This window comes from Trichoplusia ni, chromosome 2 (genome assembly GCF_003590095.1).
Source record: "Trichoplusia ni isolate ovarian cell line Hi5 chromosome 2, tn1, whole genome shotgun sequence".
Lineage (NCBI taxonomy): Eukaryota > Metazoa > Arthropoda > Insecta > Lepidoptera > Noctuidae > Trichoplusia > Trichoplusia ni.
Window position 1 is genome coordinate 1,835,270 of NC_039479.1, and position 20,665 is coordinate 1,855,934.

The 20,665-nt window shown below is 35.1% G+C and overlaps 1 protein-coding gene across 5 annotated transcripts in view; it reads left to right on the forward strand.

Moving 5' to 3' along the window:
• The window catches only part of LOC113502590 (sodium/potassium/calcium exchanger Nckx30C), a 73,703-nt gene that overhangs the window by 51,777 nt on the left and 1,261 nt on the right, over positions 1–20,665 (forward strand). For all 5 annotated transcript variants that reach the window (XM_026884211.1, XM_026884221.1, XM_026884231.1 and 2 more), the window contains 3 exons: positions 6,972–7,168; positions 10,930–11,068; positions 11,320–11,572. In XM_026884211.1, coding sequence (XP_026740012.1) covers positions 6,972–7,168; positions 10,930–11,068; positions 11,320–11,572 — 589 coding nt within the window. The remainder of the gene's footprint in view (positions 1–6,971; positions 7,169–10,929; positions 11,069–11,319; positions 11,573–20,665) is intronic.

Genomic DNA, 20,665 nt, shown 5'->3' on the forward strand with positions numbered 1-20,665 from the left:
CTTTAAGTCCTATTTCCAATGTACATACTTGTATTACCTCCTCACTCTCTAAGGTTTTGTTTCCTTATTATCCAAGGCCTCTGTCCTAACTGCTATTTAATGTATCGTATTTTCCTATACTTACTACTGTTTAACATTAACTTGAGATGTGTTTTTTGCTATGTTGTAAATATTTATGTAACATTTATTGTTAACGGCACAGGTTCTCGCGTTGTCTAATGTTACTGCAAATTGGGTTTCTTCACATTAATGTTGTTTTTCTGTCGAATATGTGATTTCAATATCTTCTTAAACATAACCTTAATGTGTGCGACCGTAACATGTAAAAATAACTTATTGCATACTTTGGCACGACTGTGTTTTGGTCTAAATATTATAAGTTTAAATAAATGGCCGAAAACCGACGAATAATCAGTTTCCGCTTACGATATAAGCTACACGCAGTAAAACACATTAAAAAGATAGAAAAAAAAATATCCAAATAATTAATTGTAAAATAAAACGACATAGTCATGTGAAAAGTCCATACAATGCAAATATGTACAAAGGCAATCGACTACTCTAAACCCAGTTTGTCGAAGTGACCTCAGTTGTACCGCAGGGCACAGTCACGCACAGTCTCGTATCAACAAAGCCAATTACAAATGGCGAATATCGCGCCTACCTATCTGCCTATCAGTCGAGATTGCTTGTCTGACACGCAATGCAGCCTAGCCGCAGAACGAAAATGTATGTAGCTTACACGTAATTAAACCTTCAAGTCTCAAGAGAATAAACCCTTTATGTAGAGCGATACTTCGGTAAGAGATGTTCTCTGAATATTTGTCCTTATGTCATTTGACAATGAGGAAGACCTTACAGTGTTATATCATGGCAAAACTTTGCTATGCATCTACTGTGCGTCGTTCTTTGTGGCTGTTAGTTGGGTATTAGTAATAGCCCTTCTAGAAAAGACACATTTTTTATAATCTTTCATTTCAGTACAAATAAGATAAATGATAAGATGAGATGATAGTGGATCGAGGAGCTCGTGGCTGTGCTATAACCGCATAAGTGATTCGATCACAGGTCGGTTGGTCCGTAGATGGGTGACCATCTTTGTCATAGCGAGTTCCTCCGTGTTTCGGAAGGCACGTTAAATTGTGGATCCCGGCTATTATTCCTACATCTTTGACAGTCGTTACAGGTAGTCAGAAGCTTGAAAAAGTCTGACAGCCAGTTTAACCAAGGGGTGTCGTGTTGCCCAGGTAACTGGGTTGAGGAGCTCAGATAGGCAGTCGCTCCTTGTAAAACACAGGTACTCAGCTGAAACCGGTTGGACTGGTAGCCGACCCCAACATAGTTGGGAAAAGGCTAGGCCGATGATAGTGATAGATAGTGTTATAGATTAATGTAAAATCATTGAATGATGTCAAATCCGACCATTTTCATAATCATAGTTAAAATTCATAATTCTGAGCTATGTGCTACAACTTTCCAAAAAGAGCTCGATCAAGTCGTTAACTTATAAAAAACTTATGATTTTTTGACAGAAATGCGAAGTTTTGCAAGCGTAAAACCTGAAATGTTGGATACCCAAGAGTAACGAAGGGACATGAGATATGAACCTAAAACAATACTTCATATAGAGATATAACATCTGATAACCGTCCCTTTAGCTTTGAGAACCATCATAAACTCTCAAATACTTAGTTATTTAATTACTAGTGGCCCTGCTCCTACTTCTTTTTGCGGTATCATTGAGTTGGTCTCTGGATTGATGGTATAATGGGTCTCGAAAAAAATTTGCCTACTTTCTATTGGTAAAAGGATCCTCGAATTCAGTTAAGTTATTCCTGAGGTTACTATCTATAATATCACAATCTTGACCTCTTTACAAGATGGCGATATTTTTCGTGTTAAAAAACCGCGACTTTTGGAGGTCTTTTCCTTGCAGTGGACTGTGATAAACTAAATTGATTGATTGATGTAGCCTATGACTGACAGAAATAACGAAACCATGCTATTGGTAAATGGAGTTTCACAATTTGTTTAGTATATCCAGAAATTATCCTTCATAATGATACAAGCACACATACTTTACCTATTTTTGATTTTAGTATTTTTATGCATTAAAATTGTTTCTTGCTAAATGGTGAATCATTTGAGTATTATGCATTAGATACACACATTACATAGGAGGTTATTAGGGCATTTCAGATTCCCGAAGTAATTTCGTCAGCTACTTGTATGTAATACCGAGAAGACAAACCCAGAAGAAAGGAAGAATACAAGAAACCAAGACTAGAAGAAGATCAACAAAGCACGTTCGCGTTTTAGTAATGTAAAGTACTAAATGTTTTGACCCATGACGTACTTTAAGTTACTAAGACTCGCGCGTGCTACAGTCGTCCGTGCAGAAGACCAGCTTAAAAAGACCTTTGGAGTTCCTGACCAACGATGAAGAAACTTAGAAGACTGTGGGTCTGAAGTATGTGGTTCTTGTAAGTTTTTTTGCGGTGATTTCTTTCTTGTGACCTTGTAGTAGTGTTATAATTATGCATTTGTTATCTGGTACTACTGACTGTTACTTTCTAAATAAGGTTATATGATTTTGATGTCTGTTCCAAAATTGATGTAAAGTTTATTGTAAAGTATTTTCAACCCATTTTTAATATATTAACAAGTTAAGGTGTCTGAAAATAATTAAACCGATGCACTGTTTACAAAAATTTAAAAGAAAACACTGTATACAAAAATGTAAAGAGGAATGTTTTAGGTTACAAAATTCAAGTCGTTTCAGATCAAATGTAATCTCCAATAGTCGCACGAGCGTAGAAAGATCCACTTCCTTCTACCTGTCTCTATTCCATGACAATAACCGTCCCTTTCATAACATTCACGAAGGAGGCAAATTCTTTTATACAAATATCTTTTGTAAAAATACGAATGTCTTGAAAAAACCCTGCCTATGATCCTTATGAATCGTTAAAGACTCGAGAATCGTGAGTGTAGTATATAGGGCAGCATGGTTGACCCCACCTTGAGCAAGGGTCGATTTCGTATCGATTCAACTGTTTTCGTTGGCAGCATAAACACGGCTATTTTCACACCGCTGACTTCTCCTTAGTAGGTTGAAAATCGTATGTATAAAATTGATCCAAAGAAATCAAAATGATGTATGCATTTAGAACCACGAAGTTCTTTCTGTTTGCGTTTGGTTACTAATGGTTGTCGGCATGAATGTGGTAGGATATTTTTCTTTGCTTGAATAGGAGTGTCAAATGTTGTAGGCGTTTCATAAATCGTTGTGGAAGTTCCATTACCATGTATGCCAAAAATACTACATTTTCAGGATATTTTTTTTTTCGTCACAAATATACTAGTGATAAAATCTTTCCAAAAATTCGTGGATATTTGATCAATAGATGCAATAAATAAATTGTGTTGAAATATGATCTTAGAAAGCAAATGCGGAACTTATACACCCAAAATTACCTACCACAACAAACCTGAAGTTTAACTACAGTAGGTAATTCTTTTCCCAAATATGTTGGGGTCAACTTTCAGACCAACCGTTTGCAGCTAGTTTCTAGTGTTTTATTAGGAGCGTCTGCCTATCTGACCTCCTCAACCCAATAACCTGGGCAACACAATACCCTTTAGTACGACTGATTGTGAGACAAAGCCACGAGCAACAGCTACTACTAAATAAAACGCAAATATTATTTTAATGTAATCTGGCAAAAAAAAACATCTCCAAATGTTCTTCAATCGTGGTCAATGCTACAATCCAAGCTTAGACCATCAATACCAAGTACGCTATTGTGGTAACATAATTTACCGGTAATTACCAACGCCAGTGGTAACTACTGCAATCAGAGGCTATAAGTAGTATTTACCGCATAATATGTAATTACGGAAACACTATCTTGTGATAACAGCAGGGTTTTACAACAAGCACTTACTGCAAGTTATATCTTGTAAAGTAAAATGAAAAATTTGAACACAATTTAACTATTTAACTTTATCGAATCCTGAACTTAGTTTATCTGGTCTGCAATTAGGAATATTCTATTCTACTCTTCTTCGTTTTCTGATACTTACATATTACATACACATGATGTTGCACCATACATACTTTTAAAAGCTCCCGTTAACAAGGATTTAGTATGATCACTAACGAATACCATCGGAGCATTTGAGCTCGGTGCATTTTAGGAAAACAATTAATCAGTAACATAATTAATCAGATATTGTAAATAGTAGTCAAGTACCCAACATATCTACGGCTAAATTAACTATTTACTTGGCGATAAATTATTCCATGGTGAATGGTTTAAGCACAGAACGACAAATGTCTCCTTTGAGGATTAAATCAACATCCGAAATATAATAATAATTCGTGTATTTTTGGTAAAGATAGACTTGCAATGTAAAATACCAGTATTTTGCGCATAGCTATAACATACACTTCTCCTTTTTAATACTCTTCTAATTTAACGTTTTACCTCATACATTTCCGTAAACATACAACTTCATACCCCAACATTCAAAATTGTCCACACAATTTAAAAACCATACCTTTTTCGCTACAAATACCGCGGTGTCTAAATATATCAATATTCCTCGATCTCACAACCACTTTCATGTACCTATACGTATATATTTAACCTACATCATCCCTTGTCAAAAGGGGAGATTTCTTTGTCTGGTTTATCGGCACTCCGGCGTTGAAATTTGCAAGTGTCAGAGCTTATCGACTTTCGAAGTTTAGGTCGGCCTTGGGAGGACAGATACCTTATTAATGGAAATTATTGATATTTTGACAGCCTCCGGTGTTAGTCTTGATGTGTTGAGAGGCTGTATGTTGCGTGTATGATAGATGTTTTATTAAGATAGGTACATTGATTATATGAGAATATCTTGCTTTTGGAATTGCATAAAATATGATTACCACTCGATTTTTCTAAATCATTCTTATCCCCCAGCGTCGGGGTATGATTATTTTATTCGCTAAACCTTGTTGGGTCATATAGATGGTCTAGGGAAAGTACTTCCTTGAAAAAAAAATCCTACCTAAAAACTTACCTATCCTATATTTCACCAACATAATAAATTAGTATATTTAATTTCAAAAAGCAGAAGTTGAAAGCTATTTATCCCCACCGCAATAACATTTAGTAAATGCGAGTTAGCAGTTTTCCAGCAAAAATACATCAAACGATATATCGTGGGCAATTTGCTATTATTTGTCACGTGAAGTCGCTCGCTCTTAAAGGGGTGTTTCCGGTGTGTTCGAGGGGAGGGAGGTCCGGTTTGTGCCTACATGCGACTAATCGCTACGATTTGTTATCTGTGGCCGCTTAATTTACTAGCTGCATTACTGTCTTAAAATAATGTTAATGCGATTTGTCTTGTTACACCGTGTAGCCTTTTTTGTAAGTTGTGGGTGAACATATGTGGCTAATAAGGCTGGCGAGAAATTTGCTGAGTGAGAATTTATAGCGGAATTCCAAGAACTGTCTTTTAAGTAATGTTTTAGTAAGCATAGAGGAGTTAATTATACCGGTTGTTTATTTTCTCCGATTATTAAAGGGAAATTAAAGTCACCTAAAAATAAATGAGAACTCATTTCTGATTACTCAATTAGCGGCATATTTTTGGACAAGTGAGAATTCATTTACAAAACACCACAATAAAACAGAAAATTCGTGCAGTCGTTGTGGATAACCACCTATCATTAATTTCGAAAATAAAATCGTGTGACCACACAGGCAAATAAAATATTACCTGCACGTGGTTTTACGCTTTATTTTCATGAAAAATAATAAAATACACGTAAATCCGAATGAAAAACACGAAACCGTAAAACCCTCGACAATCCACAATTACTGCTCGTTATATCAAAATGCAGCATTTAAAAACTTAAAACATTCGAACTGGTTTAAAACTGAGCACACACACATTTGTACTTGTTGCTAGAAATGGGTCAAACAGAAATGCAGTAACTGGTACACGAACTCGTTGTGGGCCTGGACTACTTGACAAGTTCAGACGTGCAGCAGATGCAATGAGATTAAACAGCGAACTAGGTGCAGCTCTCTTAAGGGTAAGCCTGCGCTGCGGAATTTGACGACAATTTTCTCCGTTGAATTCTATCTGCGAGCAAATTCATACAATTTCATATAACAAAATTTTGCGGGCAGATTGGGGCGAAATTTTCGAGCGGACTTACCCTTAACGAAGTTGGTTTTGTATTGTGAATGTGACCAAGATGGTCTCCCGTCTGAATAGAAAGTTGGAGCCTACAATAACTAGTGAGTTATAACATTAAACTTTGTTCGACCTGTCTTCATTCATATTACTTAGAGTCCAGCTTTTGAAGACTCAAAAGTTTAGGAACATTAGAAACTTAGATAATGCGAGACATATTAAGGTCTTATTTATGACCCTACTTATTATAATTACTATTATCATGGCCACGTGCTCTCAACATTTTCTAAAGGATACGAGGCTTCCATTCAATTTTTAAAGGAACGTCACAGATTTTTGCTGAAGCTGTCTTTATCAACAAGAATATATAAACATTTTACTGTCTTGACGGATCTTTGGGTTGTTATGTTAAACAGAAGTTTTTTGTTTTGTGCTCTTCCAACTTTATAATACCTAATGTAAGATTGAAGAACGAGTGACGCTAAATACTTGCACGCGCACCTATAGCAGCTTCATCACTCTGCTGGTTGGATGATTCCTAAGCAGTACGTCGATAAACTTTGATATTTAGAAAAAACAGAGACTCAGTTTCTTACTTTAATAGACCGAAACTTGTGGTACCTTTAAACCTCTTTTGGCCAAAATATCACTATTATAGCACAGTTTTGTGATAAACCTAGTCAATCTAGACTAAAATAAGTTGAATAGTCCATTGACAATAGAAATCTCAAAACCAGTTTAATCCCAAAATCCATTTCCTGATCCCTTGTTCCCAGGTAAAGTTGATGAGAAAGCGACGCAGTTGCATGCGATAGCTTCTCTGAAGGTGCTGCTGGAGGCGACGCGGCCGACGGCTGGTGGTGCTGGCGCGGCGGCGGCGAAGCACTCGGCCGCAGTGGCGCAGGCCAAGGAAACGCCACTGGACCTGCCCAATGGTGGTATAGCTGATGTTCAGTTAGATGCTATAGAAGAGGTGAGTCGTCATAGTTTTTATTACTTATCAATAAAATAGTCTTGAAATTTGGAAATGGTGATTAGAATTTTGAGTAGGAATTGCCCAAAAATATTAGAAAGCTGCTAAGCGCCACACGCCATTATACTTACAGGGTATATCTTTATAAATTGACGAGCATTTATAAAGAGTTTTCCAGTGACAAAAATCACAGAAAATATTTCGGAAACCACTGAACCATTTTTTTGTCAACCAGTAACGCAGTTTCTCTCGAATCACAAACGAACAGACATTTACTAAACTATAATAAAAATATTCCCGAAATCCTGTCATATGAACAGAAGTTCACCTTTTGTTCGTGTACGTGATTTATAGGTTTTTCGATGGACATCTGCTATTGTGAAGGAGCAAATGATTAATTGACTCTATGCCCTGAATCGCGCTCCCGTTAATCGTGGACATTAGTTCAGTTTTTGTGGGCATTTCATCTATTTTTTTATTCCAGCAGATTTTAGACTGTCATAGAAATGTTTTTACTAATTGCGGTAATCTTTGCAAAAATTTTAACCAAAAAACAAGATATAGGCAAGTAAACAGTTCACCACAGTTTATCACCATCTCATCAATTCGAAACTAATCATCTTCTTTTATTTTGAAGGTAGTTCACAGAAGATCATTGCCAACATTCTCCAATGGAATTCTCCCCACTTTCTCGTTCTTGTGTTAAGGCCATCTTCACAAAAATGAGTCCAGTGGGTAGAAATCTATTGGGTTCAATCATCAGTCATCAACTAATCATCAGTCATCAATCACCGGTCATCAGTCACTCATTGATCATCATCTGGAAGACATTTCACTTACATTATTTTCAGTCAAGCTTCGAAGCTACAAACTTAGTGCTCCTTCTATTGAAGTTTTGAGGTACGTGTAGCGATATTCTAAAACTTGTAATAGATGGAAAATTGGTTTGGCTACATCGAGATAATATCATCGAAAGAATTTTTTTTATGTGAATATTATTCATGTTAACTTTTATTGTTGATAAGTTTATACAGCATGAATTAAAATACCTATTCGATCAATTTAGGGTTTTTAATGTAGTGTGACGTGACAAATTATTTGGAGTTTTTTTTTAAACGAAGGAATTTTCCCCGATCAATTTAATTATTTAAAATACTATTGTAAAGATATCTGTGGCGGTATTGAAAACTAATCAATCATATCAAGTAGGTAACTACCATGAATGGAGTTTTGTTACATTTGAAGACGATTTATTTTTTAATCTTTTATCACGTCTAGCAAGCCTGTTACATGTCTTTCGAGGCTCAGACAGAGTTTTTCATATGTACTATATATGTGTACATAAGTATTTGTGTTACCCCGATAATTAGACTGAAAATCAATCCCGACGTAGCTATAAAAAAGTCTACACACGCAAAAACATATTTCACAGAGAAAACAAATGAATGGTATATGACACAGCATTAGATTAGCAATATCTAGAGCTATGCCTTAAATCTTTAAATCCCGAACATCTAATAAATAATCCCAATCGCGCGTATATAATGTTAATACAAAACTTTTAACGCTCCCTCTCATGGCTAGTAATTCGCGACAAAGGAATCTGAATTCGGGTGATGTAAAAGGAATTCGTTTACGTCTTGCGCCCCTGTCACATATACAAGAACGTCGTTTTGCTCTTAGCTGTATCTTCGGCCATTTTGAACGGCATATTGTCAAAAGTTTAATCGCTTTTTCGAAATATGTCGTTACGAATTCTTTTGCAGTTTCTTTTTAATATTGTAGGAATTTTTGTTCTGATAAATTAAAATGTTGGGAGAAATTTCAATCTTCTTTCATTTAAATCAAACATGACCTTTCATGACTCGATCGGAGTTCGATACCTGATAAAATGGTAGTCATTAATACATAATAGGGTATTAACTAAATCTATTTAAAAAAAATAATATTTAGTCCGTCAGACAGATTTCCAAAAATATATAACAGAAAATATTAAAAAAAAAACAAATCATTTTATTACAATATTAAAAAGTAATGAAGAAAAACAGCACTAAATATAGTAGTGGGCTCTAAAAACATCACTTGTTAGTAAAAAATATTTGTTTACGAAATAAAAGAAAATCATTTTATTCAATACTAGCTGTTGCCCGCGACTTCGACCACGTGGTTAGAATTTTCCCCGTTTTTCCCACATTTTCCACTGTATCTTCGCTCCTATTTGTCGCAGCGCGATGTTATAAAGAATTTTTCAAATCGAACCAGTAGTTCTTGAGATTAGCGCGTTCAAACAAACAAACAAACTCTTCAGCTTTATATATTAGTATAGATTTTTTTGGAATACAATCATATTATTCGCCTAAATTCGCTCATATTTACTGGTGCGATTATATTGTTACTAAAAATTAATTTTTTTGTACATACACAACGGAAATATTTTCATTAAACATTAACAAGTTATTTTTAAATCTGAGTGGATTTATTTTATGCCAATTCTTATAGATATGATATTTATTATACCTTAGTCAGAAACCAGTATAACACCAGCCTTTTCAAAGAGCCAGGGACCTCTAAATAATATATAAGTTATCCGTTTAACTGTCTATATAAGTAAAGGTTCCTAAGGGTTTATGAGTGGGTTTGATAATAGAGGTCTCAAATAGGACGAAATTGGGTCTCCGTGATAGTTTCAACCATTTTAGAGGTCTTTATTACTTTCATATGAAGTTTGAGTGAGGGTATGTCAAGTTTCAAGTATTGCTTTGTCTTCTGGTGTTACTTCAAAGATATTCATCGACTTTATTTTGTAAAGGTTTTATTGTACTTTTGACTAGAAAATATAGTCGATCGTATCATTATCATAGACAGCCAGATGCATTGCCCTGCTAGACAGTTTAAAAAAAAAAGGTTTTCGGCTTAAATCCCCTTAAATTATAATTATTATTACTCTTATCATAAAACTACAGACCACTGTGATCTAGAGAAAAAATAGTTTCACTCTACGAAATATTAGTTCCTATTATCACTCTCCAAATATTTTACTCTCCTTGACCTTTTGACCTTTAACGCAGAACACGGTCAATGTGCCTTTACACTAACCTTATAACTATTAACTTTAAACTAAAGAAAAAATGGTTCAAAGATTATTTTTCAGATGTTTATTAATTACTTCCATTACATACAACATTATTTAACAATGACTTTTGTTTTTAAATAAATTCTATGTTTATAAACCGCTGTTCAAGGCAAAACTAGGCAAGAAGACAGAAGAGAACCATCAAATTAAATAAAAATGTTTGCTATATTTAAGATTAACTTGACTTGATTAAGACTATTTCGCTTTTGTGAATAAACTATTTCTTTTTATATCTAATTTTTTTTATGTATTGATCATATTTCTTTTTTGGAGTATCTTTCATAAATTGGTATGACACTCAATATCATATTTTTTTGTCTAAATTGTGTGTTTATTTTTATCCGTCTAAACGTACCAGTATTTAGTGCAATTCATTATTTTCGGTGTGTAAATATGTATCAATGAAGTTCAATCAATGTTTTTATTTTTTTTTACCGCGTGAAAATCAATGCGTCACTAACTCCATTAAGAATTAATTTAAAGGTACATGTCAAAGATATATTTGTTATTCATCTATGAACAACACAGTTTTAAACTTCTTTAACAGGCTACAGAGAAATCAATTTATCGCGGCATTACAACTCGTCAAAAAGTGGACCTATTTTTCTTATTTCCTCTTTTGTTCCAGATAGGAGACCTGGACGAGGACACGACACCCTTGGATATGTCGTGGCCCGCCGGCTTCCGCAAGCGACTGACGTACCTGTTAGTCGCGCCCATTGTCTTCCCGCTCTGGATGACCCTACCAGACACTAGAACGCCCAAAGGTATACGTTAAAAACCTCCTTGCAAGCGAACTGCTAATTAATTAGGCTTGTGGACCTCTTTTTATGGAGTAGCCTGTTTCTCTTTGAAGATTCTTTAATACTATTTTTGGCGCACCAATCCAAAATCTCCAAGACGACGTCAAAATATTTCTCTAAGTTCTCTTGAAAGAACGCAAAAAAATTGTCAGAATTAATTAAACAGAAGTATGGTAAAAAAACGTCTGGAGTACTAACCATCTCCTTTTTTTCAGGGAAAAGATTTTTCCCCGTAACTTTTATAGGGTCAATAGTTTGGATAGCTTTCTTCTCGTATCTGATGGTGTGGTGGGCGAACGTGGCGGGGGCCACCGCGTACGTGCCCCCGGAGGTGATGGGGCTCACGCTGTTGGCCGCGGGGACCTCGGTCCCTGACCTCATTACTTCAGTCATCGTGGCCAGGAAAGGCTTCGGAGACATGGCCGTCTCCAGCTCAGTTGGCAGCAATATTTTTGATGTTACTGTTGGGTAAGTGCTTAAATATTACACATCTCTATATCTTCTCTTATTTATTTTTTTCTTTTGGAATAAGCTGGTCTATACAGCTAGCATCATCGACTACCATACCCTTCTGAAGCACGACTTTTGCATCGTAGGAAACGTAACGCTACTCTTTGCCATGCAGCACATCATCTTACTACCAGACTGCAGGCTCTGACTATTTTACTTAACTACATCATGCATCGCCAAGCGAGTAACTTGACCGTTTAAGAACCACTATCGATGTATTTTGCATAATAATCAAGGGGTATTAGAAGCGCATAGTCGTCTTTCAATGCGAAACCGATAGAGCATCAATTTCAGACACTAAGACACGGAAATATCTAGTCGAGACACTTGACAGTATGGTTAAAAATTTCATTTAAAAAAAGAGCCATGGAGTTGCCAAATTCTTACTTCAATTGAATTTTCTATGTCCAGCGAAAATGTTCTAGAATTGAAAACCTCAAAGCGTATAATTTTATTCTAAGCCCAAAAACGTGGAAGACTTATTGCACTGCGGTTAAACATTCTCTAGTTTTGAACACTGCGGCCGCTCCCGGGAGGAATACAAACTATGTGATAAATGTTATTTCTGTTATTGCAACAAACTTATATTTCAGTTGAGCATTCAACGTCGAATACTTGAGAGCATTCCGCCAACTCGCAACAAACATAGGCTTAAATGTTTGCAATTTGGGAAATTGTACGATTCTAATTTAAACTTATTAGCTCACAATTAAACTACTGGAATGAATACTTTGGATCTTAAATGGCCTAACTGCAGTGCAGAAACATAATGTTCAATCCTTTGTCTACGGCAAAGACTTTTTACCGTATATTATTTACATGCAGATTGCTATAAAAATAACATGTAAGCAATAGTACCAAGACTATTCCTAGATTTGATTAAAGCATAGGTTTGCTTCTTGTACTACCTGATGTCAGAGATTATGACACCCTTGGAAATTAGAAGGTATACTACAGGCAGGTATAGTAATCAAATAGTCACACCGAACTCATTCTATTTGTAGATCAATAAGTAACAGATGAATATTATAAACAATACTCACACATTAATTAATTAGGTTACAGTATACAAAGTAAATTTAATCCATCATAATTAGGTGAAATAATTTATGCATTCTCCATGAAATATTGCGTGCTTATACTCCTTGGTCAGTTGAGGAAACGATCAAGATTGTTATCCCATCAACATTAATACGAAAAAAATTCCAGGTGAAATATTATTGTAACGTATTTCATCAAATTATTACAAGAATATTCAATCTGTAAATGTTATTCGTTAAATAATGAACTGTGGAATCTATTACATTACTAATATGTGATAAATGGGCAAGTAACTCGGCTACTGGTTTTAAGACGAAACAGCCTAACCTATTTTGAACTAATTTGTTTCGGTCATGGTTAAAATCCAAGATAAGACATTGGGTTCTATTTTTCGTAAATTACGACGAGATGACGGCAAATTGATTGGTGATTGGTATTTTTCTAGTTTTACGCATCTTAATTATTTCGCTTCTAGAGAGAGAATTAGACAAAACCACCCTTCTTCAAAGGATAAATTTGCAGACACAGATCCAGATGAATTCTAGTTGAAAGGAAACAAGGAATAACTTATAACTGTGATACATAACCATATTCTTCCATAAGCTTAAACTAAATCAAACGAGCACAAACATCTGTGTACCAAAACATAAATAACGTAATCAAATTAAGTTTCCCAAACTGGTTCGCTTAGATAAGAATTTTCTTAACTCCGTACAGTTATATATAACGGGTGCCATCTTAACCGCGCGGAGTCTGGAACCTTGCCAAAGCTGGGAGAACTGAAATTGCGCACTTTTCTCTACAAGTGTACTGTAAGAGTAGGTTGTGGGAAAACTGCAGAATTGCAGATGTGTCTGGGCGTGGGCAAAAAATTGGGAACTGAGTGTGGAAGGTGGAGGACCGGGTGGGAGCAATTTGGGAGAGGCCTAAGTCCAGCTGTGAACATGGTTGGTTAATTGATTGATGGCAAGAAAAAAAAAACATTGGATAGACCACGTTTTGCCTGTCTAATTATCGACGATGTACCGATACTGGTCATTTATTTATTGACTCAAGTAAGATTTTTTTCAAATTTTAGATTTGAAGGCGCATAGTTTAAATTGTTAACAAAAATAATTGTTACATAGAAGCGAAATATATATTCTTTTCCAATCAAAAACATAAGCCCTGTCAAGGAAACAGAATCGATTTCCCAGAGAATGTAAGTAGATAATGAAATTGAAAATGTCACTTTGATTTATATAATGTAAGCTTATAAGCTGAATAACAGTTCCAATACCAAGAAATTCTTAAGCTAGACGGGCAGCTATGAAAACGAGAGGTCGTAACTCGTATTACAGAGAGCATAACGTTGTCTCGCTTTAACAACAGAAACAGACCTTCATAGATTCATAGTACTTACAGCCTGACATTGATTGCAACATGAACAATACCGATAGCCCTTTGACCTTGACTTGTCTTTATGACCTCTCCGCTCTTGAACTTTATAACTCTACACCTAACTACACCCTGACACCTCGGCCTTGCGAAGGCATTTCTGCACGAATAACCATGTTAACCCTACTAATTATGTCAAAACTTTATGGGAATAATGGTTGAATGTTGATACATCAATCAGGTTTAAATCTTCAAGTGTCATGGTGACTTTGACGTGAAGTGTTACTTTGCAAGTTAAGTGTTGAGATTGGACATGTTTGCCTTCCTTGCCTTTTTTTTAGTGGAGGTTCATTAATTTTAAACCATTTTTTTTTTGGTACCTATTTCTTGTTAAAGTAGCAGCAAAAATACATCGTCTATAAAAAAACACTAAGGTCGAACAGAGGTAACTCAAAAAAACACAGACTAGACAGATTTTTCTGCCTCACTAGATTTGTCAGCCTCCAGATTTGATAGGTATAAGACCTTCTTATTTGTAACTGTACTCGTCTTCACATGTTTTGTTATAGATTGAGAAAAAATTATACATTCTAATAAATATCGTTCTGTCAGTTCGTGTTATTGGTACGTAAGGGAGAAGCTAGTCAATTCCACATTGGCCCTCCTTTACGCGTGGGTAATTGTCACCTCCCGTGTTCGGTGAATGAAGGATAAAAAAACATTGTCATACACTGAGATAAAAGCGGCGGTTCAGGTGTAGTCAGTAAGAGGCTGACACTACCCATTTCTTCCCCCGAGGGAGTGGGTGTCCATGAGGATTCCCCTGCCTAACGTCTTGAAGGTCCCTATATTATTTAGGTTAGAGAAGCATATCAGCTCAATACACGGCATATAGTAGCATCTCTTTCCCACACCGACATTAATATTACTTTAAAACCTTGCAGTCTAAGGTCTTGTTTAGTTTATGAGTTAAAAACTAAGTCACTATAACATAAACAAACGTACCTCGCGTTTCACACACAAATCTTGTAATAAAATACTTTTAGCCACGAACGTTCATTTTTTAAATCCGTATTTAAAAATGGCCGGGTTTTCTTTAATGGCGAATTCGTGTTTGATGATAAAAAAGTAGTATAAGTAGTACTGGTAGTATAGGTTTAAATAATTAGATATTTTTTGTCCTACTTTTGAACCTATTCAAGAATGTTTTTTTATTCAGACATGTATTCTTTATGTTTTTCAAAATAATAATTTTTTATTTCAAATAGGCCATTTTATAGACACTTTTAAAACGTTACATTACTGACTCTAGTTGCACTGTTCAAAAGGTTGAGTGTAAACTTAACTTACAACCCTCGAACAATGGAAAGCATTTTTTTTTTTCAGAGTCCTGTTTGGAGTTTAATGCATCGTAATGGAAACTATTTTATTCTTTTGTCCCGCAAAACATAAACTGATCAAATTGCAGTGAATGGAACTTATCCGTGACGCCACGATTGTGTATAAATTCACGACTCCTAACCTTTAAAGCAGTTTATCTTTGTAAACTTCTTTTTGCTCCAAAAACTAAATGTCTAATATTTATTATCTAGCTTAACGACTAAATACATTTTTCCATTAAAACCCAGTCATCATTCCTACTGGTTTTCAGTTAAGACCCTTCCCTAAAACTAGCTATTTATCAGGATAAGCCTACGGAACAATCCGCCATAACTTAGCGCACCTTAGCCCACCTTAACCGCCATAACGAATGTTACCCTGGAGGATAGCTACCCTGTTCCGGTTATAAAGACAACCGCTGCACGAAATATTTCACCCCCAGGGGACGGAGGTGGTCTGATCCTTCACACCACTTATATACTGATGTTGAGAATTGTTTATGATGTAGTTTAGTTTCCGTAGTTTCCGAGCGGTCTTTAATCATATAATAAAAATAGATTTAAAAAATCGAAATACCCACGTTGGTTAAATTTTATCAAACTTTGATAGTTTTTATAGTTGTGCTACCCCGAAAATATCAGCCAGCTTCAAAATTGATTCAAGTTGCAAAAATCCAACCGGAACGACAAACAAACAAATGATTATACAAATAAAAATGATTATATTTTCCTTTCCTTTCCTGTTACCATTATAAAAGTTTCTTTAAAAAAAAACATTAGCTTTGTGTCGCGGGGAGTTTAACAAATATTTAAATCACATGCAAAAGACATCCAGAATTAGAACAAGCATTTTTTGATCACCGAAATACTTGTCCCACCGTTCAACGTGGTGATCTATTAAACTCAATCATCCGTACAGTAAATTATACTTAGCTGAAGTTACTTAGTAACACTAAGGATTGGCTTCTGACCGTTTACGTTTAGTTAAAAAGCTGGATGGAACCTTATTTTGGACGGCTGTTGGAAAAAAAAGACCAGTGCCAGACAAAATAGTTTATTAAGTACATAAAAATAATTGCGAATTGTAGATGTTATTGAAACATTATGAAAGAGACTTTCCATATTTTTTAAGCTAAATAATATTTACTCAGTGTTAATGTTAATACAAGTTCTCCATACCGTCAAGAATAGCGGTGAAACTACAACTTTTCATTGTAAAACTTTAGACCGAAGCGGATGTTTTTGTTGCAAACAATGAAATGACTACTTTATGTCGATAGCCATAAGGTATTTATTCCACTAACCGTTAGTAACAAGCAATATACGTCTAAAGGATTTATCTGGCGGTTTCTTGATGTGCAATTGTTGGTAAGACAAAGTGCAGAGCATCTACAATGAGCTCTGAAAATACTCTTGCGGTTGTGGGAGTGAGATGGCACTATACAAAGTGTTATACTCCGTCTTGCTCCCACAACTGCAATCTTCTTACTTTAATTGCTTATAGTACTAGTGGTTTGGGTTACGTTAGCAAGATTCTGGAAATTGGAACAACAATGCTTCCTTTGTGTTTCAGTATTTCGTTCTATTCTCTTAGTTTCGAAGATTAAGGTTATGTGTAATACTTAATTTCGACTGAATTTAATTAATAGAAAATAGCAACGAATAAATGTTATTTTGTCATTTTTATGGTTTAGTAGTGTCTAAATGAGTCTTTAAAGTGTCAATGAAATGTTTCATATACGTAAGAATTTTTAGAAAAAAATAATATAAACTATTTAGTATTTAAACTTTTTTTGTGGGCCTTAAAATATTAAAATATGATGAACTTAAGTAAACATACTCAAAGCTCTCTAGTGCTTGGCAATCTCAAATATGCATTGTGCCAAAAGCATTATGATTTGTTCTGCCAAATGCCAAACTGCCAGAAAGCTAAATTGATGCGGTTATTATTTGTGTATGTGGTTTGGCATAATGATATCAAATATAATAATTAATAAAGTATATTTCATTCCCTTTTTGAAAGGTTTTGCCCACCTGTGGGAAATTTGATGGATGGTTTTGTTTAGAGTTCCATACCTGAATTAGTAAAATATAAGTTATCTATACTAATATATAAAGCTGAAGAGTTTGTTTGTTTGTTTGAACGCGCTAATCTCAGGAACTACTGGTCCAAATTGAAATATTCTTTTTGTGTTGAATAGACCATTCATCGAGGAAGGCTTTAGGCTATAAACCATCACGCTGCGACTAATAGGAGCAAAGATACAATGGAAAATGGAAAAAAAACAGGGCAGGTATAAATCATAACTTATATCTTCTACCCACGGGGACGAAGTCGCGGGCAACAGCTAGTATTATAATATTAGTAAAAATGTAATCCTATTACAAAGACAAAGCTCTCTGTCATCGGTCAGTCCGTCTCTCAGGAGGCTGTCTCTGTTCGTTAGGAGCCCTTAAGGATATAAATCAGACTCGGATTTAGCCCATTTTTTACTATAAATCCGCCAATAGCTTCTATCACGTGTCTACCAGTGGACCCGCAATAACAGACAGCGTTCAAAATTTTCATAGTTATGAATGTAACAAATCATTCTCTCTCCCTCCAAATAAAGGATGATCCAAATAACTCATTTAAAAACAAATGAGAAAACAAGATGCAATACCAAGATAAGGAAATGTTGCTTATACATATAAAGGGTGTTCTAAACGAATCGCATTGTTTCGACACCCCGAGGACCGCTCTTCAATCGCTTTCAAAATTAGGTCAAACGACCTTTGACCTTATTTCTGTAATATTCGCACATTTGTGACCTTCGTGTTGGCATAATACTGTTGCCTTTGCGCTGATTCAAGTCTAAAGAAACAAAAATAACCTATCTGTATGTGCATATTAAGTTGCGTTCCATTTTAAGTTGAATTCAAAATGGCGCTCGTTCCAAGTGTTCCTTTTTTAATCATTCGTTTCTTATTTGAATTATTTTATGAGTCACGTCTTTCACAAAAACAAAACACGATCACTTAGTTTTATTTCCTCATTTTATTTTTTCATCTTCGAGTGAAATAAATAAAATGTTTTGTAAACCAAAAACAGTGTGTCTTGAAAAGATAACTGTTTAACTATTACCCCCAAGTGATTCGTAATACGGCAGAAGGAATAAATCGTCCTCTTGATTTTCATTGCCGATTGTTGTCTAACACTGCACTAAGCTACGATGCTGGCCACAGATATCAATAGAATAGCAAGCTATGTACTTATAACATTAATCAGCAAACAATATTGCATACGTATAACACAACCTTCATAAATGGTAGCTACAAGACCTATTTATGAGGTGTACATGGATAAAAAGAGCAACGATGCCCCGGGGAGTCCTTTGGGGAGAATGTAGGGCCGTTTATTGCCAGCGAACAAATCATACGTTAATCTAAATTAAAAATATAAACTTATATATTTTTTTTATCTAAAATTTGAAGCTGTATTTAAGTATAATGTAGATAGAAATAGGTTTCTCTTAAAAGTTAAGTCCGTTAAGAAGGTTTTTCTTTCAAAGTCCCCTGATTTTATTTAAATGAATTTATTGGTACCTAAATGTATTTTGCGAGATGAGTATATTTTGTTTTGTCAAGAAAACTTATAAGTACAGTGAAAGCAAAATACGATAAATGCATTGAAAAAAGCTTCGGACGAGATGAATAGTTTTTGTTGCTTTTTTTTTTCATTTAACCTGAAATAGCTGTCATTTGGTCCCATAAAAGTTCATCAAGCTCAGCTCGGTAGTTTTATTTATCTTAAGGTGCTTGTATGTTTTTGTTGTTAAAACAATATTATTATAATACTTCTAATGACCTCTCGCTCAAAGATCTCATTATAGAGGCAAAGCACTGGAATCTATTCAAACAAAGTCGTGGGCAAAAGCTATATTTCAAAAAGTTTACTACGATTGTACAATCGTGCAACAATGTAAGGCTATGTTACGAAGTTTGAACACTGCCTTAACAATTTAAGGCAATAAATTTAATTGACCCCTTTAAACCACCTTGCCTGAAATTACTTGAATTTGTATACAAATTGTATTGTTTACTGCTCTTGTACTAGATTGAGGAGCTCGTGGCTAAGGTGTAACCGCGTAAGAAGTGATTCGATCACAGGTCAAGCTATGCTTGACGCGGTTGGTCCGCGGTTGGTAAGAAAGTAATTATCACTTGATAAAAACGGGGAAAGAAAACTCCGGGAAGATCAGCACATCTAAGAATTATTAAGAATATTTTAAGCCACGTTAGAAGCCTACATGCGATTGAAAACTCTGGCACCAGGTTACAACAACCACACGAAGAGAAGAAAACTGTACTAACTTTTAAACTCATTACAATTTTCCTACAACATGTATTCGAGATTTTCCCAAACATAATTCACCGTCAAAACCAGGATGTCAAAGTACAACAATGAAAAATGAAACTAATAAAAGTAACAGCCGTTGTATGACCTTACCTGAACCACCCAGCGGGGTTGAGTTTACGATAAAATACGCCGCTGTGATACAATCTAAGCAATTCGGCGCTCGGCCTTGACACAAATATCGGCTTGAACAAATGCCAACTATATCAGAAAATGTTAACCTGTGTTACATTGATTTTTATTGCCTTCGTTACATTGTAATCAAAATTGTATAATTTTTAGTAGGTACTTAGAAATTTTTTTTCAAGACTTTTTGTAATTGTAATTTTTATGGCGATGTAATACACATTGTTTTTACCTTGATATTTAAACTTTTATTTTTGTTAAACACTAATGAAATAATGAAGAAAAATGATTAATGGAGAGGTACGAAAACAATACATACTCGTATTTAGAACATCAATTACTAATTCATTGATTTTCGGATCAAGAAACTTCTTGCTAGTACCATTTTTACATTAACAAATTCAGGAAATAGACTGATGGCCTTTAAGCGTTATTTTTACCCACCCAACCCTAAACCGGTGTCGTGTCGCCAAACCCTTACATGCCAAAAGTTCAGCTCAACCCATCACTCAAAAGAAATGTACTAAAGCAATAAAACGTAGAAATGTTTTTACAGACTAACTTTATGATGAAACCCTTGCCAACTATGATTTATGTTTTATAATCTGAAACAATGGGACGCTTGTATCTGATTTTATTCGGGTACCATGAAAAAGCAAAAAAGACAACCTATGCGGTTAATTTTTTGTATGCCATAAGTTGTACGCCTGATACCAAACGCATTTAAATTTT